General features: G+C 45.3%; 1 protein-coding gene across 1 annotated transcript in view; it reads left to right on the top strand.

The window, feature by feature from the left end:
* LOC139536435 (constitutive coactivator of PPAR-gamma-like protein 1 homolog) overlaps positions 1–26875 on the top strand; it is a 113895-nt gene that overhangs the window by 72946 nt on the left and 14074 nt on the right. Inside the window, exons 13-16 of the mRNA XM_071336969.1 lie at positions 8068–8277; positions 18369–18546; positions 20622–20760; positions 23938–24055. Coding sequence (XP_071193070.1) covers positions 8068–8277; positions 18369–18546; positions 20622–20760; positions 23938–24055 — 645 coding nt within the window. The remainder of the gene's footprint in view (positions 1–8067; positions 8278–18368; positions 18547–20621; positions 20761–23937; positions 24056–26875) is intronic.

Below are 26875 nucleotides of genomic sequence, written 5' to 3'. Positions count from 1 at the left end.
TTACTACTGTAGTGGGGGGTTACTGCTGTAGTGGGGGTTTACTACTGTAGTGGAGGGTTACTACTGTAGTGGGGGGTTACTACTGTAGTGGGGGGTTACTACTGTAGTGGAGGGTTACTACTGTAGTGGGGGGGGGGGGTAGTGGAGGGTTACTACTGTAGTGGAGGGTTACTACTGTAGTGGAGGGCTACTGCTGTAGTGGGGGGTTACTACTGTAGTGGGGGGTTACTACTGTAGTGGAGGGTTACTACTGTAGTGGGGGGGGGGGGGGGTAGTGGAGGGTTACTACTGTAGTGGAGGGTTACTACTGTAGTGGAGGGCTACTGCTGTAGTGGGGGGTTACTACTGTAGTGGGGGGTTACTACTGTAGTGGAGGGTTACTACTGTAGTGGGGGGTTACTACTGTAGTGGAGGGTAGTGGGGGGTTACTACTGTAGTGGGGGGTTACTACTGTAGTGGAGGGTTACTACTGTAGTGGAGGGTTACTACTGTAGTGGAGGGCTACTGCTGTAGTGGGGGGTTACTACTGTAGTGGGGGGTTACTACTGTAGTGGGGGGTTACTACTGTAGTGGAGGGTAGTGGGGGGTTACTACTGTAGTGGGGGGTTACTACTGTAGTGGAGGGTTACTACTGTAGTGGAGGGTTACTACTGTAGTGGGGGGTTACTACTGTAGTGGAGGGTTACTACTGTAGTGGGGGGTTACTACTGTAGTGGGGGGTTACTACTGTAGTGGGGGGTTACTACTGTAGTGGGGGGTTACTGCTGTAGTGGGGGGTTACTACTGTAGTGGAGGGTTACTACTGTAGTGGAGGGTTACTACTGTAGTGGGGGGGGTTACTACTGTAGTGGATGGTTACTGCTGTAGTGGGGGGTTACTACTGTAGTGGGGGTGGGAGGTTACTACTGTAGTGGAGGGTTACTACTGTAGTGGAGGGTTACTATTGTAGTGGGGGGTTACTACTGTAGTGGGGGGTTACTACTGTAGTGGGGGGTTACTGCTGTAGTGGGGGGGTTACTACTGTAGTTGGGGTTACTACTGTAGTGGGGGGTTACTACTGTAGTGGGGGGTTACTACTGTAGTGGAGGGTTACTACTGTAGTGGAGGGTTACTACTGTAGTGGAGGGTTACTACTGTAGTGGAGGGTTACTACTGTAGTGGGGGGTTACTACTGTAGTGGGGGGTTACTACTGTAGTGGGGGGTTACTACTGTAGTGGGGGGTTACTGCTGTAGTGGGGGTTTACTACTGTAGTGGAGGGTTACTACTGTAGTGGAGGGTTACTACTGTAGTGGGGGGTTACTGCTGTAGTGGGGGGTTACTACTGTAGTGGAGGGTTACTACTGTAGTGGGGGGTTACTGCTGTAGTGGGGGGTTACTACTGTAGTGGGGGGTTACTGCTGTAGTGGGGGGTTACTGCTGTAGTGGGGGGTTACTGCTGTAGTGGGGGGTTACTGCTGTAGTGGGGGGTTACTGCTGTAGTGGGGGGTTACTACTGTAGTGGGGGGTTACTACTGTAGTGGGGGGTTACTGCTGTAGTGGGGGGTTACTGCTGTAGTGGGGGGTTACTGCTGTAGTGGGGGGTTACTGCTGTAGTGGGGGGTTACTGCTGTAGTGGAGGGTTACTACTGTAGTGGAGGGTTACTACTGTAGTGGAGGGTTACAACTGTAGTGGAGGGTTACAACTGTAGTGGAGGGTTACAACTGTAGTGGAGGGTTACTACTGTAGTGGGGGGTTACTACTGTAGTGGGGGGTTACTACTGTAGTGGGGGGTTACTGCTGTAGTGGAGGGTTACTGCTGTAGTGAGGGGTTACTACTGTAGTGGAGGGTTACTGCTGTAGTGGAGGGTTACTGCTGTAGTGGGGGGTTACTGCTGTAGTGGGGGGTTACTACTGTAGTGGGGGGTTACTGCTGTAGTGGAGGGTTACTGCTGTAGTGGAGGGTTACTGCTGTAGTGGAGGGTTACTACTGTAGTGGGGGGTTACTACTGTAGTGGGGGGTTACTACTGTAGTGGAGGGTTACTACTGTAGTGGGGGGGGGGGGTAGTGGAGGGTTACTACTGTAGTGGAGGGTTACTACTGTAGTGGAGGGCTACTGCTGTAGTGGGGGGTTACTACTGTAGTGGGGGGTTACTACTGTAGTGGGGGGTTACTACTGTAGTGGGGGGTTACTACTGTAGTGGAGGGTAGTGGGGGGTTACTACTGTAGTGGGGGGTTACTACTGTAGTGGAGGGTTACTACTGTAGTGGAGGGTAGTGGGGGGTTACTACTGTAGTGGGGGGTTACTACTGTAGTGGAGGGTTACTACTGTAGTGGAGGGTTACTACTGTAGTGGAGGGTAGTGGGGGGTTACTACTGTAGTGGGGGGTTACTACTGTAGTGGAGGGTTACTACTGTAGTGGAGGGTTACTACTGTAGTGGGGGGTTACTACTGTAGTGGAGGGTAGTGGGGGGTTACTACTGTAGTGGGGGGTTACTACTGTAGTGGAGGGTTACTACTGTAGTGGAGGGTTACTACTGTAGTGGAGGGCTACTGCTGTAGTGGGGGGTTACTACTGTAGTGGGGGGTTACTACTGTAGTGGGGGGTTACTACTGTAGTGGGGGGTTACTACTGTAGTGGGGGGTTACTACTGTAGTGGAGGGTAGTGGGGGGTTACTACTGTAGTGGGGGGTTACTACTGTAGTGGAGGGTTACTACTGTAGTGGAGGGTTACTACTGTAGTGGGGGGTTACTACTGTAGTGGGGGGTTACTACTGTAGTGGGGGGTTACTACTGTAGTGGGGGGTTACTACTGTAGTGGGGGGTTACTACTGTAGTGGAGGGTAGTGGGGGGTTACTACTGTAGTGGGGGGTTACTACTGTAGTGGGGGGTTACTACTGTAGTGGAGGGTAGTGGGGGGTTACTACTGTAGTGGGGGGTTACTACTGTAGTGGGGGGTTACTACTGTAGTGGAGGGTTACTACTGTAGTGGAGGGTTACTACTGTAGTGGAGGGTTACTACTGTAGTGGGGGGGTTACTACTGTAGTGGGGGGTTACTACTGTAGTGGAGGGTTACTACTGTAGTGGGGGGTTACTACTGTAGTGGGGGGTTACTACTGTAGTGGGGGGTTACTACTGTAGTCGGGGGTTACTACTGTAGTGGGGGGTTACTGCTGTAGTGGAGGGTTACTACTGTAGTGGAGGGTTACTACTGTAGTGGGGGGGGTTACTACTGTAGTGGATGGTTACTGCTGTAGTGGGGGGTTACTACTGTAGTGGGGGGTTACTACTGTAGTGGGGGTGGGAGGTTACTACTGTAGTGGAGGGTTACTACTGTAGTGGAGGGTTACTACTGTAGTGGAGGGTTACTACTGTAGTGGAGGGTTACTACTGTAGTGGGGGGTTACTACTGTAGTGGAGGGTTACTACTGTAGTGGAGGGTTACTACTGTAGTGGGGGGGGTTACTACTGTAGTGGATGGTTACTGCTGTAGTGGGGGGTTACTACTGTAGTGGGGGGTTACTACTGTAGTGGGGGTGGGAGGTTACTACTGTAGTGGAGGGTTACTACTGTAGTGGAGGGTTACTACTGTAGTGGAGGGTTACTACTGTAGTGGGGGGTTACTACTGTAGTGGGGGGTTACTACTGTAGTGGGGGGTTACTGCTGTAGTGGGGGGGTTACTACTGTAGTTGGGGTTACTACTGTAGTGGGGGGTTACTACTGTAGTGGGGGGTTACTACTGTAGTGGAGGGTTACTACTGTAGTGGAGGGTTACTACTGTAGTGGAGGGTTACTACTGTAGTGGAGGGTTACTACTGTAGTGGGGGGTTACTACTGTAGTGGGGGGTTACTACTGTAGTGGGGGGTTACTGCTGTAGTGGGGGTTTACTACTGTAGTGGAGGGTTACTACTGTAGTGGAGGGTTACTACTGTAGTGGAGGGTTACTACTGTAGTGGGGGGTTACTACTGTAGTGGGGGGTTACTGCTGTAGTGGGGGGTTACTACTGTAGTGGGGGGTTACTACTGTAGTGGAGGGTTACTACTGTAGTGGAGGGTTACTACTGTAGTGGGGGGGTTACTACTGTAGTGGGGGGTTACTACTGTAGTGGGGGGTTACTACTGTAGTGGGGGGTTACTACTGTAGTGGGGGGTTACTACTGTAGTGGAGGGTAGTGGGGGGTTACTACTGTAGTGGGGGGTTACTACTGTAGTGGGGGGTTACTACTGTAGTGGAGGGTAGTGGGGGGTTACTACTGTAGTGGGGGGTTACTACTGTAGTGGAGGGTTACTACTGTAGTGGAGGGTTACTACTGTAGTGGAGGGTTACTACTGTAGTGGAGGGTTACTACTGTAGTGGGGGGTTACTACTGTAGTGGAGGGTTACTACTGTAGTGGGGGGTTACTACTGTAGTGGGGGGTTACTACTGTAGTGGGGGGTTACTACTGTAGTGGGGGGTTACTGCTGTAGTGGAGGGTTACTACTGTAGTGGAGGGTTACTACTGTAGTGGGGGGGGTTACTACTGTAGTGGATGGTTACTGCTGTAGTGGGGGGTTACTACTGTAGTGGGGGGTTACTACTGTAGTGGGGGTGGGAGGTTACTACTGTAGTGGAGGGTTACTACTGTAGTGGAGGGTTACTACTGTAGTGGAGGGTTACTACTGTAGTGGAGGGTTACTACTGTAGTGGGGGGTTACTACTGTAGTGGAGGGTTACTACTGTAGTGGAGGGTTACTACTGTAGTGGGGGGGGTTACTACTGTAGTGGATGGTTACTGCTGTAGTGGGGGGTTACTACTGTAGTGGGGGGTTACTACTGTAGTGGGGGTGGGAGGTTACTACTGTAGTGGAGGGTTACTACTGTAGTGGGGGGTTACTACTGTAGTGGGGGGTTACTACTGTAGTGGGGGGTTACTACTGTAGTGGGGGGTTACTGCTGTAGTGGGGGGGTTACTACTGTAGTTGGGGTTACTACTGTAGTGGGGGGTTACTACTGTAGTGGGGGGTTACTACTGTAGTGGGGGGTTACTACTGTAGTGGAGGGTTGCTCCTGTAGTGGAGGGTTACTACTGTAGTGGGGGGTTACTACTGTAGTGGGGGGTTACTGCCGTAGTGGGGGTTTACTACTGTAGTGGAGGGTTACTACTGTAGTGGAGGGTTACTACTGTAGTGGAGGGTTACTACTGTAGTGGAGGGTTACTACTGTAGTGGGGGGTTACTACTGTAGTGGGGGGTTACTGCTGTAGTGGGGGGTTACTACTGTAGTGGGGGGTTACTACTGTAGTGGAGGGTTACTACTGTAGTGGAGGGTTACTACTGTAGTGGAGGGTTACTACTGTAGTGGGGGGGTTACTACTGTAGTGGGGGGTTACTACTGTAGTGGAGGGTTACTACTGTAGTGGGGGGTTACTACTGTAGTGGGGGGTTACTACTGTAGTGGGGGGTTACTACTGTAGTGGGGGGTTACTACTGTAGTGGGGGGTTACTGCTGTAGTGGAGGGTTACTACTGTAGTGGAGGGTTACTACTGTAGTGGGGGGGGGTTACTACTGTAGTGGATGGTTAATGCTGTAGTGGGGGGTTACTACTGTAGTGGGGGGTTACTACTGTAGTGGGGGTGGGAGGTTACTACTGTAGTGGAGGGTTACTACTGTAGTGGAGGGTTACTACTGTAGTGGAGGGTTACTACTGTAGTGGGGGGTTACTACTGTAGTGGAGGGTTACTACTGTAGTGGAGGGTTACTACTGTAGTGGGGGGGGTTACTACTGTAGTGGATGGTTACTGCTGTAGTGGGGGGTTACTACTGTAGTGGGGGTGGGAGGTTACTACTGTAGTGGATGGTTACTACTGTAGTGGAGGGTTACTACTGTAGTGGGGGGTTACTACTGTAGTGGGGGGTTACTACTGTAGTGGGGGGTTACTGCTGTAGTGGGGGGGTTACTACTGTAGTTGGGGTTACTACTGTAGTGGGGGGTTACTACTGTAGTGGGGGGTTACTACTGTAGTGGAGGGTTACTACTGTAGTGGAGGGTTACTACTGTAGTGGAGGGTTACTACTGTAGTGGAGGGTTACTACTGTAGTGGGGGGTTACTGCTGTAGTGGGGGGTTACTACTGTAGTGGGGGGTTACTACTGTAGTGGGGGGTTACTACTGTAGTGGGGGGTTACTGCTGTAGTGGGGGGTTACTACTGTAGTGGAGGGTTACTACTGTAGTGGGGGGTTACTGCTGTAGTGGGGGGTTACTGCTGTAGTGGGGGGTTACTGCTGTAGTGGGGGGTTACTGCTGTAGTGGGGGGTTACTGCTGTAGTGGGGGGTTACTGCTGTAGTGGGGGGTTACTGCTGTAGTGGGGGGTTACTACTGTAGTGGGGGGTTACTGCTGTAGTGGGGGGTTACTGCTGTAGTGGGGGGTTACTGCTGTAGTGGGGGGTTACTGCTGTAGTGGAGGGTTACTACTGTAGTGAGGGGTTACTACTGTAGTGGAGGGTTACTGCTGTAGTGGAGGGTTACTGCTGTAGTGGGGGGTTACTGCTGTAGTGGGGGGTTACTGCTGTAGTGGAGGGTTACTGCTGTAGTGGAGGGTTACTGCTGTAGTGGAGGGTTACTGCTGTAGTGGAGGGTTACTACTGTAGTGGGGGGTTACTACTGTAGTGGGGGGTTACTACTGTAGTGGAGGGTTACTACTGTAGTGGGGGGTTACTACTGTAGTGGAGGGTTACTACTGTAGTTGGGGTTACTACTGTAGTGGAGGGTTACTACTGTAGTGGGGGGTTACTACTGTAGTGGAGGGTTACTACTGTAGTGGGGGGTTACTACTGTAGTGGGGGGTTACTACTGTAGTGGAGGGTTACTACTGTAGTGGGGGGTTACTACTGTAGTGGGGGTTACTACTGTACTGGGGGTTACTGCTGTAGTAGGGGGTTACTACTGTAGTGTGGGGGTTACTACTGTAGTGGGGGGTTACTACTGTAGTGGGGGGTTACTACTGTAGTGGAGGGTTACTACTGTAGTGGAGGGTTACTACTGTAGTGGAGTGTTACTACTGTAGAGGGGGGGTTACTACTGTAGTGGGGGGTTACTACTGTAGTGGAGTGTTACTACTGTAGTGGAGGGTTACTACTGTAGTGGAGTGTTACTACTGTAGTGGAGGGTTACTACTGTAGTGGGGGGTTACTACTGTAGTGGAGGGTTACTACTGTAGTGGAGGGTTACTACTGTAGTGGAGGGTTACTACTGTAGTGGAGGGTTACTACTGTAGTGGAGGGTTACTACTGTAGTGGAGGGTTACTACTGTAGTGGGGGTTACTACTGTAGTGGGGGGTTACTACTGTAGTGGAGGGTTACTACTGTAGTGGAGGGTTACTACTGTAGTGGAGGGTTACTACTGTAGTGGGGGGTTACTACTGTAGTGGAGGGTTACTACTGTAGTGGGGGGTTACTACTGTAGTGGAGGGTTACTAATGTAGTGGGGGGGTTACTACTGTAGTGGAGGGTTACTACTGTAGTGGGGGGGTTACTACTGTAGTGGAGGGTTACTACTGTAGTGGGGGGTTACTACTGTAGTGGGGGGTTACTACTGTAGTGGAGGGTTACTACTGTAGTGGGGGGTTACTACTGTAGTGGGGGGTTACTACTGTAGTGGGGGGTTACTACTGTAGTGGAGGGTTACTGCTGTAGTGGGGGGTTACTGCTGTAGTGGGGGGTTACTACTGTAGTGGGGGGGTTACTACTGTAGTGGAGGGTTACTACTGTAGTGGAGGGTTACTACTGTAGTGGGGGGTTACTACTGTAGTGGAGGGTTACTACTGTAGTGGAGGGTTACTACTGTAGTGGAGGCTTACTACTGTAGTGGAGGGTTACTACTGTAGTGGAGGGTTACTACTGTAGTGGGGGGGTTACAGTGTCTCTGAGATCCCTAGGAATAGTTCCGGTAACTTTCCCTTATTCCCGGTAACTTTCTCCTGATAACAGGAAACTTACAATCAGGATTTCTGTAAAACCGGTGTATTTTGTGGAAGTTACCAGAATTCTGCAACACTGTCTGCCACTGTGAGTTGTTCTCTAACTCGTCTCTCCCTGTAGATTGATAATCTCGACCCCCGCGGCGTGCAGCTGGCTGCTCTGTTCATGAGCGGCGTGGACATGGCCTTATTGGCCAACGACGTGTGTGGCCAGCCAATCCCCTGGGAGCACTGCTGCCCGTGGATGTACTTCGATGGCAAGCTGCTGCAGAGCAAACTGATCCGGGCCATTCGGGACAAGGCCCCGCTCATCGACCTCTGTGATGGTCAGGTATCTACACAGACACACCTAGTCCTAGTCTCGTCTAGAGTCTTTAACCTAGACCAGTCCTAGTCTAGAGTCTTTAACCTAGACCAGTTATAGTCTCGTCTAGAGTCTTTAACCTAGACCAGTCCTATTCTAGAGTCTTTAACCTAGACCAGTCCTAGTCTAGTCTAGAGTCTTTAACCTAGACCAGTCCTAGTCTAGTCTAGAGTCTTTAACCTAGACCAGTCCTAGTCTAGTCTAGAGTCTTTAACCTAGACCAGTACTATTCTAGTCTAGAGTCTTTAACCTAGACCAGTACTATTCTAGTCTAGAGTCTTTAACCTAGACCAGTACTATTCTAGAGTCTTTAACCTAGACCAGTCCTGGTCTAGAGTCTTTAACCTAGACTAGTACTATTCTAGTCTAGAGTCTTTAACCTAGACTAGTACTATTCTAGTCTAGAATCTTTAACCTAGACTAGTACTATTCTAGTCTAGAATCTTTAACCTAGACTAGTACTATTCTAGTCTAGAATCTTTAACCTAGACTAGTACTATTCTAGTCTAGAATCTTTAACCTAGACTAGTACTATTCTAGTCTAGAATCTTTAACCTAGACCAGTCCTAGTCTAGAATCTTTAACCTAGACCAGTCCTAGTCTAGAATCTTTAACCTAGACCAGTCCTAGTCTAGAATCTTTAACCTAGACCAGTCCTAGTCTAGAATCTTTAACCTAGACCAGTCCTAGTCTAGAATCTTTAACCTAGACCAGTCCTAGTCTAGAATCTTTAACCTAGACCAGTCCTAGTCTAGAATCTTTAACCTAGACCAGTCCTAGTCTAGAATCTTTAACCTAGACCAGTCCTAGTCTAGAATCTTTAACCTAGACCAGTCCTAGTCTAGAATCTTTAACCTAGACCAGTCCTAGTCTAGAATCTTTAACCTAGACCAGTTCTAGTCTAGAATCTTTAACCTAGACCAGTCCTAGTCTAGAATCTTTAACCTAGACCAGTCCTAGTCTAGAATCTTTAACCTAGACCAGTCCTAGTCTAGAATCTTTAACCTAGACCAGTCCTAGTCTAGAATCTTTAACCTAGACCAGTCCTATTCTAGAGTCTTTAACCTAGACCAGTCCTAGTCTAGTCTAGAGTCTTTAACCTAGACCAGTCCTAGTCTAGTCTAGAGTCTTTAACCTAGACCAGTCCTATTCTAGTCTAGAATCTTTAACCTAGACCAGTCCTATTCTAGTCTAGAATCTTTAACCTAGACCAGTCCTATTCTAGTCTAGAATCTTTAACCTAGACCAGTCCTAGTCTAGAGTCTTTAACCTAGACCAGTCCTAGTCTAGAATCTTTAACCTAGACCAGTCCTAGTCTAGAATCTTTAACCTAGACCAGTCTTATTCTAGTCTAGAATCTTTAACCTAGACCAGTCCTATTCTAGTCTAGAATCTTTAACCTAGACCAGTTCTGTTCTAGTCTAGAATCTTTAACCTAGACCAGTACTATTCTAGTCTAGAATCCTTAACCTAGACCAGTCCTATTCTAATCTAGAATCTTTAACCTAGACCAGTTCTGTTCTAGTCTAGAATCTTTAACCTTGACCAGTCCTAGTCTAGAGTCTTTAACCTAGACCAGTCCTAGTCTAGAATCTTTAACCTAGACCAGTCCTAGTCTAGAATCTTTAACCTAGACCAGTCCTAGTCTAGAATCTTTAACCTAGACCAGTCCTATTCTAGTCTAGAATCTTTAACCTAGACCAGTCCTATTCTAGTCTAGAATCTTTAACCTAGACCAGTCCTAGTCTAGAGTCTTTAACCTAGACCAGTCCTAGTCTAGAATCTTTAACCTAGACCAGTCCTAGTCTAGAATCTTTAACCTAGACCAGTCTTATTCTAGTCTAGAATATTTAACCTAGACCAGTCCTATTCTAGTCTAGAATCTTTAACCTAGACCAGTCCTATTCTAGTCTAGAATCTTTAACCTAGACCAGTCCTATTCTAGTCTAGAATCTTTAACCTAGACCAGTCCTAGTCTAGAATCTTTAACCTAGACCAGTCCTAGTCTAGAGTCTTTAACCTAGACCAGTCCTAGTCTAGAATCTTTAACCTAGACCAGTACTATTCTTGTCTAGAGTCTTTAACCTAGACCAGTCCTATTCTAGTCTAGAGTCTTTAACCTAGACCAGTCCTAGTCTAGAGTCTTTAACCTAGACCAGTCCTGGTCTAGAGTCTTTAACCTAGACTAGTACTATTCTAGTCTAGAGTCTTTAACCTAGACTAGTACTATTCTAGTCTAGAATCTTTAACCTAGACTAGTACTATTCTAGTCTAGAATCTTTAACCTAGACTAGTACTATTCTAGTCTAGAATCTTTAACCTAGACTAGTACTATTCTAGTCTAGAATCTTTAACCTAGACTAGTACTATTCTAGTCTAGAATCTTTAACCTAGACCAGTCCTAGTCTAGAATCTTTAACCTAGACCAGTCCTAGTCTAGAATCTTTAACCTAGACCAGTCCTAGTCTAGAATCTTTAACCTAGACCAGTCCTAGTCTAGAATCTTTAACCTAGACCAGTCCTAGTCTAGAATCTTTAACCTAGACCAGTCCTAGTCTAGAATCTTTAACCTAGACCAGTCCTAGTCTAGAATCTTTAACCTAGACCAGTCCTAGTCTAGAATCTTTAACCTAGACCAGTCCTAGTCTAGAATCTTTAACCTAGACCAGTCCTAGTCTAGAATCTTTAACCTAGACCAGTCCTAGTCTAGAATCTTTAACCTAGACCAGTCCTAGTCTAGAATCTTTAACCTAGACCAGTCCTAGTCTAGAATCTTTAACCTAGACCAGTCCTAGTCTAGAATCTTTAACCTAGACCAGTCCTAGTCTAGAGTCTTTAACCTAGACCAGTCCTAGTCTAGTCTAGAGTCTTTAACCTAGACCAGTCCTAGTCTAGTCTAGAGTCTTTAACCTAGACCAGTCCTATTCTAGTCTAGAATCTTTAACCTAGACCAGTCCTATTCTAGTCTAGAATCTTTAACCTAGACCAGTCCTATTCTAGTCTAGAATCTTTAACCTAGACCAGTCCTAGTCTAGAGTCTTTAACCTAGACCAGTCCTAGTCTAGAATCTTTAACCTAGACCAGTCCTAGTCTAGAATCTTTAACCTAGACCAGTCTTATTCTAGTCTAGAATATTTAACCTAGACCAGTCCTATTCTAGTCTAGAATCTTTAACCTAGACCAGTCCTATTCTAGTCTAGAATCTTTAACCTAGACCAGTCCTATTCTAGTCTAGAATCTTTAACCTAGACCAGTCCTATTCTAGTCTAGAATCTTTAACCTAGACCAGTCCTATTCTAGTCTAGAATCTTTAACCTAGACCAGTCCTAGTCTAGAGTCTTTAACCTAGACCAGTCCTAGTCTAGAATCTTTAACCTAGACCAGTCCTAGTCTAGAATCTTTAACCTAGACCAGTCCTAGTCTAGAATCTTTAACCTAGACCAGTCCTAGTCTAGAATCTTTAACCTAGACCAGTCCTAGTCTAGAATCTTTAACCTAGACCAGTCCTAGTCTAGAATCTTTAACCTAGACCAGTCCTAGTCTAGTCTAGAGTCTTTAACCTAGACCAGTCCTATTCTAGAGTCTTTAACCTAGACCAGTCCTAGTCTAGTCTAGAGTCTTTAACCTAGACCAGTCCTAGTCTAGTCTAGAGTCTTTAACCTAGACCAGTCCTATTCTAGTCTAGAATCTTTAACCTAGACCAGTCCTAGTCTAGTCTAGAGTCTTTAACCTAGACCAGTCCTATTCTAGTCTAGAATCTTTAACCTAGACCAGTCCTAGTCTAGTCTAGAGTCTTTAACCTAGACCAGTCCTATTCTAGAGTCTTTAACCTAGACCAGTCCTATTCTAGAGTCTTTAACCTAGACCAGTCCTAGTCTAGTCTAGAGTCTTTAACCTAGACCAGTCCTATTCTAGTCTAGAATCTTTAACCTAGACCAGTCCTATTCTAGTCTAGAATCTTTAACCTAGACCAGTCCTAGTCTAGAATCTTTAACCTAGACCAGTCCTAGTCTAGAGTCTTTAACCTAGACCAGTCCTAGTCTAGAATCTTTAACCTAGACCAGTCTTATTCTAGTCTAGAATCTTTAACCTAGACCAGTCTTATTCTAGTCTAGAATCTATAACCTAGACCAGTCCTATTCTAGTCTAGAATATTTAACCTAGACCAGTCCTATTCTAGTCTAGAATATTTAACCTAGACCAGTCCTATTCTAGTCTAGAATATTTAACCTAGACCAGTCCTATTCTAGTCTAGAATCTTTAACCTAGACCAGTCCTATTCTAGTCTAGAATCTTTAACCTAGACCAGTCCTATTCTAGTCTAGAATCTTTAACCTAGACCAGTCCTATTCTAGTCTAGAATCTTTAACCTAGACCAGTCCTAGTCTAGAATCTTTAACCTAGACCAGTCCTAGTCTAGAGTCTTTAACCTAGACCAGTCCTAGTCTAGAATCTTTAACCTAGACCAGTCCTAGTCTAGAATCTTTAACCTAGACCAGTCCTAGTCTAGAATCTTTAACCTAGACCAGTCCTAGTCTAGAATCTTTAACCTAGACCAGTCCTAGTCTAGAAGCTTTAACCTAGACCAGTCCTAGTCTAGAATCTTTAACCTAGACCAGTCCTAGTCTAGTCTAGAGTCTTTAACCTAGACCAGTCCTATTCTAGAGTCTTTAACCTAGACCAGTCCTAGTCTAGTCTAGAGTCTTTAACCTAGACAGGGTCCTAGTCTAGTCTAGAGTCTTTAACCTAGACCAGTCCTATTCTAGTCTAGAATCTTTAACCTAGACCAGTCCTAGTCTAGAATCTTTAACCTAGACCAGTCCTAGTCTAGAATCTTTAACCTAGACCAGTCCTAGTCTAGAGTCTTTAACCTAGACCAGTCCTAGTCTAGAATCTTTAACCTAGACCAGTCCTAGTCTAGAATCTTTAACCTAGACCAGTCCTAGTCTAGAGTCTTTAACCTAGACCAGTCCTAGTCTAGAATCTTTAACCTAGACCAGTCCTAGTCTAGAATCTTTAACCTAGACCAGTCCTAGTCTAGAGTCTTTAACCTAGACCAGTCCTAGTCTAGAATCTTTAACCTAGACCAGTCCTATTCTAGTCTAGAATCTTTAACCTAGACCAGTCCTAGTCTAGAATCTTTAACCTAGACCAGTCCTAGTCTAGAGTCTTTAACCTAGACCAGTCCTAGTCTAGAATCTTTAACCTAGACCAGTCCTAGTCTAGAATCTTTAACCTAGACCAGTCTTATTCTAGTCTAGAATCTTTAACCTAGACCAGTCTTATTCTAGTCTAGAATCTATAACCTAGACCAGTCCTATTCTAGTCTAGAATATTTAACCTAGACCAGTCCTATTCTAGTCTAGAATCTTTAACCTAGACCAGTCCTATTCTAGTCTAGAATCTTTAACCTAGACCAGTCCTAGTCTAGAATCTTTAACCTAGACCAGTCCTAGTCTAGAATCTTTAACCTAGACCAGTCCTAGTCTAGAATCTTTAACCTAGACCAGTCTTATTCTAGTCTAGAATCTTTAACCTAGACCAGTCTCATTCTAGTCTAGAATCTATAACCTAGACCAGTCCTATTCTAGTCTAGAATATTTAACCTAGACCAGTCCTATTCTAGTCTAGAATATTTAACCTAGACCAGTCCTATTCTAGTCTAGAATATTTAACCTAGACCAGTCCTATTCTAGTCTAGAATCTTTAACCTAGACCAGTCCTATTCTAGTCTAGAATCTTTAACCTAGACCAGTCCTATTCTAGTCTAGAATCTTTAACCTAGACCAGTCCTATTCTAGTCTAGAATCTTTAACCTAGACCAGTCCTAGTCTAGAATCTTTAACCTAGACCAGTCCTAGTCTAGAATCTTTAACCTAGACCAGTCTTATTCTAGTCTAGAATCTTTAACCTAGACCAGTCTTATTCTAGTCTAGAATCTATAACCTAGACCAGTCCTATTCTAGTCTAGAATATTTAACCTAGACCAGTCCTATTCTAGTCTAGAATATTTAACCTAGACCAGTCCTATTCTAGTCTAGAATATTTAACCTAGACCAGTCCTATTCTAGTCTAGAATCTTTAACCTAGACCAGTCCTATTCTAGTCTAGAATCTTTAACCTAGACCAGTCCTATTCTAGTCTAGAATCTTTAACCTAGACCAGTCCTATTCTAGTCTAGAATCTTTAACCTAGACCAGTCCTAGTCTAGAATCTTTAACCTAGACCAGTCCTAGTCTAGAGTCTTTAACCTAGACCAGTCCTAGTCTAGAATCTTTAACCTAGACCAGTCCTAGTCTAGAATCTTTAACCTAGACCAGTCCTAGTCTAGAATCTTTAACCTAGACCAGTCCTAGTCTAGAATCTTTAACCTAGACCAGTCCTAGTCTAGAATCTTTAACCTAGACCAGTCCTAGTCTAGTCTAGAGTCTTTAACCTAGACCAGTCCTATTCTAGAGTCTTTAACCTAGACCAGTCCTAGTCTAGTCTAGAGTCTTTAACCTAGACCAGTCCTAGTCTAGTCTAGAGTCTTTAACCTAGACCAGTCCTATTCTAGTCTAGAATCTTTAACCTAGACCAGTCCTAGTCTAGAATCTTTAACCTAGACCAGTCCTAGTCTAGAATCTTTAACCTAGACCAGTCCTAGTCTAGAGTCTTTAACCTAGACCAGTCCTAGTCTAGAATCTTTAACCTAGACCAGTCCTAGTCTAGAATCTTTAACCTAGACCAGTCCTAGTCTAGAATCTTTAACCTAGACCAGTCCTAGTCTAGAATCTTTAACCTAGACCAGTCCTAGTCTAGAGTCTTTAACCTAGACCAGTCCTAGTCTAGAATCTTTAACCTAGACCAGTCCTATTCTAGTCTAGAATCTTTAACCTAGACCAGTCCTAGTCTAGAATCTTTAACCTAGACCAGTCCTAGTCTAGAGTCTTTAACCTAGACCAGTCCTAGTCTAGAATTTTTAACCTAGACCAGTCCTAGTCTAGAATCTTTAACCTAGACCAGTCTTATTCTAGTCTAGAATCTTTAACCTAGACCAGTCTTATTCTAGTCTAGAATCTATAACCTAGACCAGTCCTATTCTAGTCTAGAATATTTAACCTAGACCAGTCCTATTCTAGTCTAGAATCTTTAACCTAGACCAGTCCTATTCTAGTCTAGAATCTTTAACCTAGACCAGTCCTAGTCTAGAATCTTTAACCTAGACCAGTCCTAGTCTAGAGTCTTTAACCTAGACCAGTCCTAGTCTAGAATCTTTAACCTAGACCAGTCCTAGTCTAGAATCTTTAACCTAGACCAGTCTTATTCTAGTCTAGAATCTTTAACCTAGACCAGTCTTATTCTAGTCTAGAATCTATAACCTAGACCAGTCCTATTCTAGTCTAGAATATTTAACCTAGACCAGTCCTATTCTAGTCTAGAATATTTAACCTAGACCAGTCCTATTCTAGTCTAGAATATTTAACCTAGACCAGTCCTATTCTAGTCTAGAATCTTTAACCTAGACCAGTCCTATTCTAGTCTAGAATCTTTAACCTAGACCAGTCCTATTCTAGTCTAGAATCTTTAACCTAGACCAGTCCTATTCTAGTCTAGAATCTTTAACCTAGACCAGTCCTAGTCTAGAATCTTTAACCTAGACCAGTCCTAGTCTAGAGTCTTTAACCTAGACCAGTCCTAGTCTAGAATCTTTAACCTAGACCAGTCCTAGTCTAGAATCTTTAACCTAGACCAGTCCTAGTCTAGTCTAGAATCTTTAACCTAGACCAGTCCTAGTCTAGAATCTTTAACCTAGACCAGTCCTAGTCTAGAATCTTTAACCTAGACCAGTCCTAGTCTAGAATCTTTAACCTAGACCAGTCCTAGTCTAGTCTAGAGTCTTTAACCTAGACCAGTCCTATTCTAGAGTCTTTAACCTAGACCAGTCCTAGTCTAGTCTAGAGTCTTTAACCTAGACCAGTCCTAGTCTAGTCTAGAGTCTTTAACCTAGACCAGTCCTATTCTAGTCTAGAATCTTTAACCTAGACCAGTCCTAGTCTAGAATCTTTAACCTAGACCAGTCCTAGTCTAGAATCTTTAACCTAGACCAGTCCTAGTCTAGAGTCTTTAACCTAGACCAGTCCTAGTCTAGAATCTTTAACCTAGACCAGTCCTAGTCTAGAATCTTTAACCTAGACCAGTCCTAGTCTAGAGTCTTTAACCTAGACCAGTCCTAGTCTAGAATCTTTAACCTAGACCAGTCCTAGTCTAGAATCTTTAACCTAGACCAGTCCTAGTCTAGAGTCTTTAACCTAGACCAGTCCTAGTCTAGAATCTTTAACCTAGACCAGTCCTAGTCTAGAATCTTTAACCTAGACCAGTCCTAGTCTAGAATCTTTAACCTAGACCAGTCCTAGTCTAGAGTCTTTAACCTAGACCAGTCCTAGTCTAGAATCTTTAACCTAGACCAGTCCTAGTCTAGAATCTTTAACCTAGACCAGTCCTATTCTAGTCTAGAATCTTTAACCTAGACCAGTCTTATTCTAGTCTAGAATCTATAACCTAGACCAGTCCTATTCTAGTCTAGAATCTTTAACCTAGACCAGTCCTATTCTAGTCTAGAATATTTAACCTAGACCAGTCCTATTCTAGTCTAGAATATTTAACCTAGACCAGTCCTATTCTAGTCTAGAATCTTTAACCTAGACCAGTCCTATTCTAGTCTAGAATCTTTAACCTAGACCAGTCCTATTCTAGTCTAGAATCTTTAACCTAGACCAGTCCTATTCTAGTCTAGAATCTTTAACCTAGACCAGTCCTATTCTAGTCTAGAATCTTTAACCTAGACCAGTCCTAGTCTAGAGTCTTTAACCTAGACCAGTCAGTAAACTCATCATTTCCAGTACTTATCATATGACTGTGTTGGAGTTGCATAGAACATCTTTCTCAAACCGTCTTTGGGGACACCAGCAGTTATTCCGAAACGAGCACACCTGATTCACCTTGTCAACTTATTCTCAAGCCCTTAACTACTTGAGTCAGGTGTGCTAGTTCAAGAATCCCTGAGGAGAGCTTTGATTAACCCTTAACTTCAATCATCCACCTCTCTCTGTGTCCTCTCTGTCCCCCCTCTCTCCGTGTCCTCTCTGTCCCCCCTCTCTCTCTCTCTGTCCCCCCTCTCTCTCTGTGTCCTCTCTCTGTCCCCCCTCTCTCTCTGTGTCCTCTGTCTGTACCCCCTCTCTCTCTGTGTCCTCTCTGTCCCCCCTCTCTCTCTCTGTGTCCTCTGTCTGTCCCCCCTCTCTCTCTCTCTGTGTCCTCTGTCTGTCCCCCATCTCTCTGTGTCCTCTGTCTGTCCCCCCTCTCTCTCTCTCTGTGTCCTCTGTCTGTCCCCCATCTCTCTGTGTCCTCTGTCTGTCCCCCCTCTCTCTCTCTCTGTGTCCTCTGTCTGTTCCCCCTCTCTCTCTGTGTCCTCTGTCTGTCTCCCCTCTCTCTCTGTGTCCTCTGTCTCCCTCTCTCTCTGTGTCCTCCCTCTCTCTCTGTGTCCTCTCTGTCCCCCCTCTCTCTCTGTGTCCTCTCTCTGTCCCCCCTCTCTCTCTCTCGGTGTCCTCTGTCTGTCCCCCCCTCTCTCTCTCTGTGTCCTCTGTCTGTCCCCCCCTCTCTCTCTCTGTGTCCTCTGTCTGTCCCCCCTCTCTCTCTCTCGGTGTCCTCTGTCTGTCCCCCCTCTCTCTGTGTCCTCTCTGTCCCCCCTCTCTCTCTGTGTCCTCTCTGTCTCCCCTCTCTCTCTGTGTCCTCTGTCTCCCCTCTCTCTCTGTGTCCTCTCTGTCCCCCCTCTCTCTGTGTCCTCTCTGTCTCCCCTCTCTCTCTGTGTCCTCTCTGTCTCCCCTCTCTCTCTGTGTCTTCTCTGTCCCCCCTCTCTCTGTGTCCTCTCTGTCTCCCCTCTCTCTCTGTGTCCCCTCTGTCTCCCCTCTCTCTCTGTGTCCTCTCTGTCTCCCCTCTCTCTCTGTGTCCTCTCTGTCTCCCCTCTCTCTCTGTGTCCCCTCTGTCTCCCCTCTCTCACTGTGTCCTCTGTCTGTCCCCAGGTGGATCAGGTGAACAAGGTGAAGAAAATGCGTCAGAGCATCCTGGAGGGGCTTAACTTGTCGCCACCTCCCCCCCCCCACCCCCACGCCATGCCTTTCTATCCCCCAGGGGGAGCCTTCTACCCCCCACCCCACATGATGCCGCTGCAGGGCAGGGGCAGGAGCATGGGCATGCCTCGTAAGAGACCAATCATTGATACTACTTTCACAGATTGTACTGTACAGTCGTGGCCAAAAGTTTTGAGAATGACACAAATATTAATTTCCACAATGTTTGCTGCTTCAGTGTCTTTAGATATTTTTGTCAGATGTTACTATGGAATACTGAAGTATAATTACAAGCATTTCATAAGTGTCAAAGGCTTTTATTGGCAATTACATGAAGTTGATGCAAAGCGTCAATATTTGCAGTGTTGACCCTTCTTTTTCAAGACCTCTGCAATCCGTCCTGGCATGCTGTCAATTAACTTCTGGGCCACATCCTGACTGATGGCAGCCCATTCTTGCATAATCAATGCTTGTAGTTTGTCAGAATTTGTGGGTTTTTGTTTGTCCACCCGCCTCTTGAGGATTGACCACAAGTTCTCAATGGGATTAAGGTCTGGGGAGTTTCCTGGCCATGGACCCAAAATATCGATGTTTTGTTCCCCGAGCCACTTAGTTATCACTTTTGCCTTATGGCAAGGTGCTCCATCATGCTGGAAAAGGCATTGTTCGTCACCAAACTGTTCCTCCAAACTTTTGGCCACAACTGTACATAGAGACCAGTATGTAGGGCTCTCCACCGTGGGGAGCACCAGTGTTTAGAGTTATGGTCGTCCTGGCCAGTGTTTTGATGTAGTGTTATGGTCGTCCTGGCCAGTGTTTTGATGTAGTTTTATGGTCGTCCTGGCCAGTGTTTTGATGTAGTGTTATGGTCGTCCTGGCCAGTGTTTTGATGTAGTGTTATGGTCGTCCTGGCCAGTGTTTTGATGTAGTGTTATGGTCGTCCTGGCCAGTGTTTTGATGTAGTGTTATGGTCGTCCTGGCCAGTGTTTTGATGTAGTGTTATGGTCGTCCTGGCCAGTGTTTTGATGTAGTGTTATGGTCGTCCTGGCCAGTGTTTTGATGTAGTTTTATGGTCGTCCTGGCCAGTGTTTTGATGTAGTGTTATGGTCGTCCTGGCCAGTGTTTTGATGTAGTGTTATGGTCGTCCTGGCCAGTGTTTTGATGTAGTTTTATGGTCGTCCTGGCCAGTGTTTTGATGTAGTGTTATGGTCGTCCTGGCCAGTGTTTTGATGTAGTGTTATGGTCGTCCTGGCCAGTGTTTTGATGTAGTTTTATGGTCGTCCTGGCCAGTGTTTTGATGTAGTGTTATGGTCGTCCTGGCCAGTGTTTTGATGTAGTGTTATGGTCGTCCTGGCCAGTGTTTTGATGTAGTTTTATGGTCGTCCTGGCCAGTGTTTTGATGTAGTGTTATGGTCGTCCTGGCCAGTGTTTTGATGTAGTGTTATGGTCGTCCTGGCCAGTGTTTTGATGTAGTGTTATGGTCGTCCTGGCCAGTGTTTTGATGTAGTGTTATGGTCGTCCTGGCCAGTGTTTTGATGTAGTGTTATGGTCGTCCTGGCCAGTGTTTTGATGTAGTAGATACTACTATTTATAAATTATACACCAAAAAATAAAGGCAACATATAAAGTGTTGGTTTCATGAGCTGAAATAACAGATCCCAGAAATGTTCCATACTCTCAAAAAACGTATTGTTCTCTCAAATGTTGTGAACAAATGTGTTTACATCCCTGTTAGTGAGCATTTCTCCTTCGCCAAAATAATCCATCCACCTGACAGGTGTGGCATATCAAGAAGCTGGTTAAACAGCATAATCATTACACAGGTGCACCTTGTGGTCGTTACTGAGGAGGAGTATTTCTGTCTGTAATAAAGCCCTTCTGTGAGGAAAAACTCATTCTGATTGGCTGGACCTGGCTCCCAAGTGGGCTGCACCCCTGGCTGCACCCCTGGCTGCCCAGTCATGTGAAATCCATAGATTTATGTATTTTAATTGACTGATTTCCTTATATGAACTGTAACTCAGTAAAATCTTTGATATTGTTGCATGTTTATATTTGTGTTGAGTATAAGTACAGGTTTTATTCACCATGAAGGCGGATCAGTATTATACTCAGGTTAGGTTGCTCTTAACTTTCTTAGAAGTTTTATTTCACAACCTCTGTGTGTGTGTGTGTGTCCCCCTACTGTTGGTCCGTGGTCTGCAGGCCTGCCAAGCATGTCCACCCAGGGCGGGAAGCTGGAGATAGCAGGCACGGTGGTGGGCCAATGGGCTGGCATCAGACGGGGCCGAGGCAGAGGAGGCTTCCCCATCCAGGTGGTCTCTGTCGGCGGACCAAACAGAGGGTAAGAGGTCGTACAATAAGTTTTGGAGTGATTGTTATGTTGTTGATGTAAAGAGTATTTGTTGGTCCGTGGTGTGTAATGAGAAGCAAACAGACTTGACACATTAATGAAATTGCTTATTCCAGTTACTAATAAGCATGTACCCATTAAGAAAATGACTGTTAAAAACTATTTAATCCCTGTGGATTGATGAGGAATTGAAACATTTTGTGGTTGAGAGGGATGAGGCAAAAGGAATGGCAAATACGTCTGGCTGCACAACCGATTGGCAAACGTACTGCAACTTGAAGTCATGTGACTAAACTGAATAAAAAGATGAAGAAACTACACTATGAAACAAAAGATAAATGACATAAAGAATGATAGTAAAAAACTTAAAATACATTTTGGACAAAAAGGTAAACTCATTGAATCAGATGGTTCATTCCTCACAAAACCCACTGATATTGCCAACTACTTTAATACATGTATTTATTGGCAAGATTAGCACTCAGGGATGACATGCCAGCAACAAACGCTGCCACTACACATCCAAGTACACACTACCAGTCAAAAGTTTGGACACACCTACTCATTCAAGGTTTTTTCTTTATTTTTACTATTTTCTACATTGTAGATGTACATTAGATGTATTGTAGACATGAAATCATGTAGTAACCAAAAAAAGTGTTTAACAAATCAAAATATATTTTATATTTGAGATTCTTCAAAGTAGCTACCCTTTGCTTTTGACGATATTGCCATATCTTCAATTTAAGCCTACTAGAGAGCGTGTGCCCTCAGGCCTGGAGGGAAGCCAAAGTCATTCCGCTACCCAAGAATAGTAAAGCCCCCTTTACTGTCTCAAATAGCCGACCAATCAGCCTGTTACCAACCCTTAGTAAACTTCTGGAAAAAATGGTGTTTGACCAGATACAATGCTATTTAACAGTAAACAAATTGACAGAATTTCAGCACGCTTATAGGGAAGGACTTTCAACAAGCACAGCACTTACACATGAGGATAGAATTATGGTCAGATTTGACCAATGGAGGGTGAGGGAGAGCTTTGTACGCGTCTCTGTGTGTGGAGTACAGGTGGTCCAGAGTTTTATTTATTTTTTCTCCTCTTGTTGCATTTAACATGCTGGTAGAGATGAGGTAAAACTGATTTGAGTTTCCCTGCATTAAAGTCCCCGGCCACTAGGAGAGCCGCCTCTGGATGAGCGTCTTCCTGTTTGCTTATTGCCGTATACAGCTGGTTGAGTGCAGTCTTTGTGGTGGTATATAGACAGCTAAACTCTCTTGGTAAATAGTGTGCTCTACAGCTTATCATGAGATACTCTACCTCAGGCGAGGAAAAACCTTGAGACTTCAATAATATTTGGTTTCGCGCAGGAGCTGTTATTTACAAATAGACAGCCCTTGTCTTACCGGGTTCTGTCTTGCTGATGCATGGAAAACCCAGCCAGCTGTATGATATCCATGTTGTCGTTCAGCCACGACTCGGTGAAACATAAAGATATTACAGTTTTTAATGTTCTGTTGGTAGGATAGTCTCGAACGGAGCTCATCCAGTTTATTCTCCAATGATTGCACGTTGATTGATGGTAGAGGTGGGTTACACACTCGCCGTCGGATCCTTACAAGGCACCCGGACCTACGTCCATAATACACCCCAGGAAGAGTAGCTTCTGCCTTGGCAGGAACTAATGAGGATCCATAATAAACCCCAGGAAGAGTAGCTACTGACTTGGCAGGAACTAATGGGGATCCATAATAAACCCCAGGAAGAGTAGCTGCTGCCTTGGCAGGAACTAATGGGGATCCATAATAAACCCCAGGAAGAGTAGCTGCTGCCTTGGCAGGAACTAATGGGGATCCATAATAAACCCCAGGAAGAGTAGCTGCTGCCTTGGCAGGAACTAATGGGGATCCATAATAAACCCCAGGAAGAGTAGCTGCTGCCTTGGCAGGAACTAATGGGGATCCATAATAAACCCCAGGAAGAGTAGCTGCTGCCTTGGCAGGAACTAATGGGGATCCATAATAAACCCCAGGAAGAGTAGCTGCTGCCTTGGCAGTAACTAATGGGGATCCATAATAAACCCCAGGAAGAGTAGCTACTGCCTTGGCAGGAACTAATGGGGATCCATAATAAACCCCAGGAAGAGTAGCTGCTGCCTTGGCAGGAACTAATGGGGATCCATAATAAACCCCAGGAAGAGTAGCTGCTGCCTTGGCAGGAACTAATGGGGATCCATAATAAACCCCAGGAAGAGTAGCTGCTGCCTTGGCAGGAACTAATGAGGATCCATAATAAACCCCAGGAAGAGTAGCTGCTGCCTTGGCAGGAACTAATGGGGATCCATAATAAACCCCAGGAAGAGTAGCTGCTGCCTTGGCAGGAACTAATGGGGATCCATAATAAACCCCAGGAAGAGTAGCTGCTGCCTTGGCAGGAACTAATGGGGATCCATAATAAACCCCAGGAAGAGTAGCTGCTGCCTTGACAGGAACTAATGGGGGTCCATAATAAACCCCAGGAAGAGTAGCTGCTGCCTTGGCAGGAACTAATGGGGATCAACTGGTTGTGTGTTTCTCAACTGGTTGTTTGTTTCTCAACTGGTTGTGTGTTTCTCAACTGGTTGTGTGCTTCTCAACTGGTTGTGTGCTCCTCAACTGGTTGTGTGCTTCTCAACTGGTTGTGTGCTTCTCAACTGGTTGTGTGCTTCTCAACTGGTTGTGTGCTTCTCAACTGGTTGTGTGCTTCTCAACTGGTTGTGTGCTCCTCAACTGGTTGTGTGCTTCTCAACTGGTTGTGTGCTTCTCAACTGGTTGTGTGCTTCTCAACTGGTTGTGTGCTTCTCAACTGGTTGTGTTCTTCTCAACTGGTTGTGTTCTTCTCAACTGGTTGTGTGCTCCTCAACTGGTTGTGTTCTTCTCAACTGGTTGTTTGCTCCTCAACTGGTTGTGTGCTTCTCAACTGGTTGTGTGTTTCTCAACTGGTTGTGTGCTCCTCAACTGGTTGTGTGCTCCTCAACTGGTTGTGTGCTTCTCAACTGGTTGTGTGCTCCTCAACTGGTTGTGTGCTCCTCAACTGGTTGTGTGCTCCTCAACTGGTTGTGTGTTTCTCAACTGGTTGTGTGTTTCTCAACTGGTTGTGTGCTTCTCAACTGGTTGTGTGTTTCTCCCTAGGCGTCTGCGGGGTGTGATCTCCACTCCTGTCATCAGGACCTTCGGTCGAGGAGCCAAATTCCCCCTCAGAGGCTTCAAGAGCCAGGGAACATACCAGGTGGGACACGGGACATACCAGGTGAGACAGGGGACATACCAGGTGGGACACGGGACATACCAGGTGAGACAGGGGACATACCAGGTGGGACAGGGAACATACCAGGTGGGACAGGGAACATACCAGGTGGGACAGGGGACATACCAGGTGGGACAGGGGACATACCAGGTGGGACAGGGGACATACCAGATGGGACAGGGAACATACCAGGTGGGACAGGGAACATACCAGGTGGGACATGGGACATACCAGGTGAGACAGGGGACATACCATGTGGGACACGGGACATACCAGATGAGACAGGGGACATACCAGGTGGGACACGGGACATACCAGGTGAGACAGGGAACATACCAGGTGGGACAGGGACCATACCAGGTGAGACAGGGGACATACCAGGTGGGACACGGGACATACCAGGTGGGACACGGGACATACCAGGTGGGACACGGGACATACCAGGTGGGACAGGGGACATACCAGGTGGGACAGGGGACATACCAGGTGGGACACGGGACATACCAGGTGGGACACGGGACATACCATGTGGGACAGGGGACATACCAGGTGGGACAGGGGACATACCATGTGGGACAGGGGACATACCAGGTGGGACATGGGACATACCATGTGGTACAGGGGACATACCATGTGGTACAGGGGACATACCATGTGGGACAGGGGACATACCAGGTGGGACATGGGACATACCAGGTGGGACATGGGACATACCATGTGGGACAGGGGACATACCATGTGGGACATGGGACATACCATGTGGGACATACCTGACAGGTGAGAGAACAATACGTTTTTTGAGAGTATGGAACATTTCTGGGATCTGTTATTTCAGCTCATGGAACCAACACTTTATATGTTGCCTTTATTTTTTGGTGTATAATTTATAAATAGTAGTATCTACTACATCAAAACACTGGCCAGGACGACCATAACACTACATCAAAACACTGGCCAGGACGACCATAACACTACATCAAAACACTGGCCAGGACGACCATAACACTACATCAAAACACTGGCCAGGACGACCATAACACTACATCAAAACACTGGCCAGGACGACCATAACACTACATCAAAACACTGGCCAGGACGACCATAAAACTACATCAAAACACTGGCCAGAACCAAAAGACTGAACGACTGGGTCGCGTCTCTGGCAACCGAACCGATAGAACGATCGACCAGCCGGCTTGGGTAGCAACCCTAGATTTGTTCCGGGAGGTCTTGTGGAAGGAGGAAATAGTATAAATAACTTGATCAAAATAACATTTTGAATGAAAATACGTCCATCATTATTTATGTTGGTAACCCGTGGTATAATAGTGACAACGCCCTTAAAGACAGTGTTTGGAGGATATACCGGCACGTTCGACTTCGATTCGGGCCCAACAACACCCCCGTGTCAATATATCGTCCCAAACACCATCTTCGAGGGTACTATCACTTCATCAAACCATAGTATTTATTATTCCTGTTGAGTATAGCTTATATAATGTACCATCTGATGTGATTACACAGAACACTGTAATGACATATCACACTGTAATGACGTGTAATGACATATCACACTGTAATGACATATCACACTGTAATGACATATCACACTGTAATGACATATCACACTGTAATGACATATCACACTGTAATGACATATCACACTGTAATGACATATCACACTGTAATGACATATCACACAGTAATAACATATCACACAGTAATGACATATCACACAGTAATGACATATCACACAGTAATGACATATCACACAGTAATAACATATCACACAGTAATGACATATCACACAGAACACTGTAATGACATATCACACAGAACACTGTAATGACATATCACACTGTAATGACATATCACACTGTAATGACATATCACACTGTAATGACATATCACACTGTAATGACATATCACACTGTAATGACATATCACACAGTAATGACATATCACACAGTAATGACATATCACACAGTAATGACACAGAACACAGTAATGACATATCACACAGAACACTGTAATGACATATCACACAGAACACTGTAATGACATATCACACTGTAATGACGTGTAATGACATATCACACTGTAATGACATATCACACTGTAATGACATATCACTGTAATGACATATCACACTGTAATGACGTGTAATGACATATCACACTGTAATGACATATCACACTGTAATGACATATCACACTGTAATGACATATCACACAGTAATGACATATCACACAGTAATAACATATCACACAGTAATGACATATCACACTGTAATGACATATCACACAGTAATAACATATCACACAGTAATGACACAGAACACAGTAATGACATATCACACAGAACACTGTAATGACATATCACACAGAACACTGTAATGACATATCACACAGAACACTGTAATGACATATCACACAGAACACTGTAATGACATATCACACTGTAATGACATATCACACTGTAATGACATATCACACTGTAATGACATATCACACTGTAATGACATATCACACTGTAATGACATATCACACAGTAATGACATATCACACAGTAATGACATATCACACAGTAATGACACAGAACACAGTAATGACATATCACACAGAACACTGTAATGACATATCACACAGAACACTGTAATGACATATCACACTGTAATGACGTGTAATGACATATCACACTGTAATGACATATCACACTGTAATGACATATCACACTGTAATGACATATCACACTGTAATGACATATCACACTGTAATGACATATCACACAGTAATGACATATCACACAGTAATGACATATCAC

This window comes from Salvelinus alpinus, chromosome 12, assembly GCF_045679555.1.
Source record: "Salvelinus alpinus chromosome 12, SLU_Salpinus.1, whole genome shotgun sequence".
Classification (NCBI taxonomy): domain Eukaryota; kingdom Metazoa; phylum Chordata; class Actinopteri; order Salmoniformes; family Salmonidae; genus Salvelinus; species Salvelinus alpinus.
The sequence above is the reverse complement of the archived record's forward strand: the minus strand, read 5'-3'. Positions and strand labels throughout refer to the sequence as shown.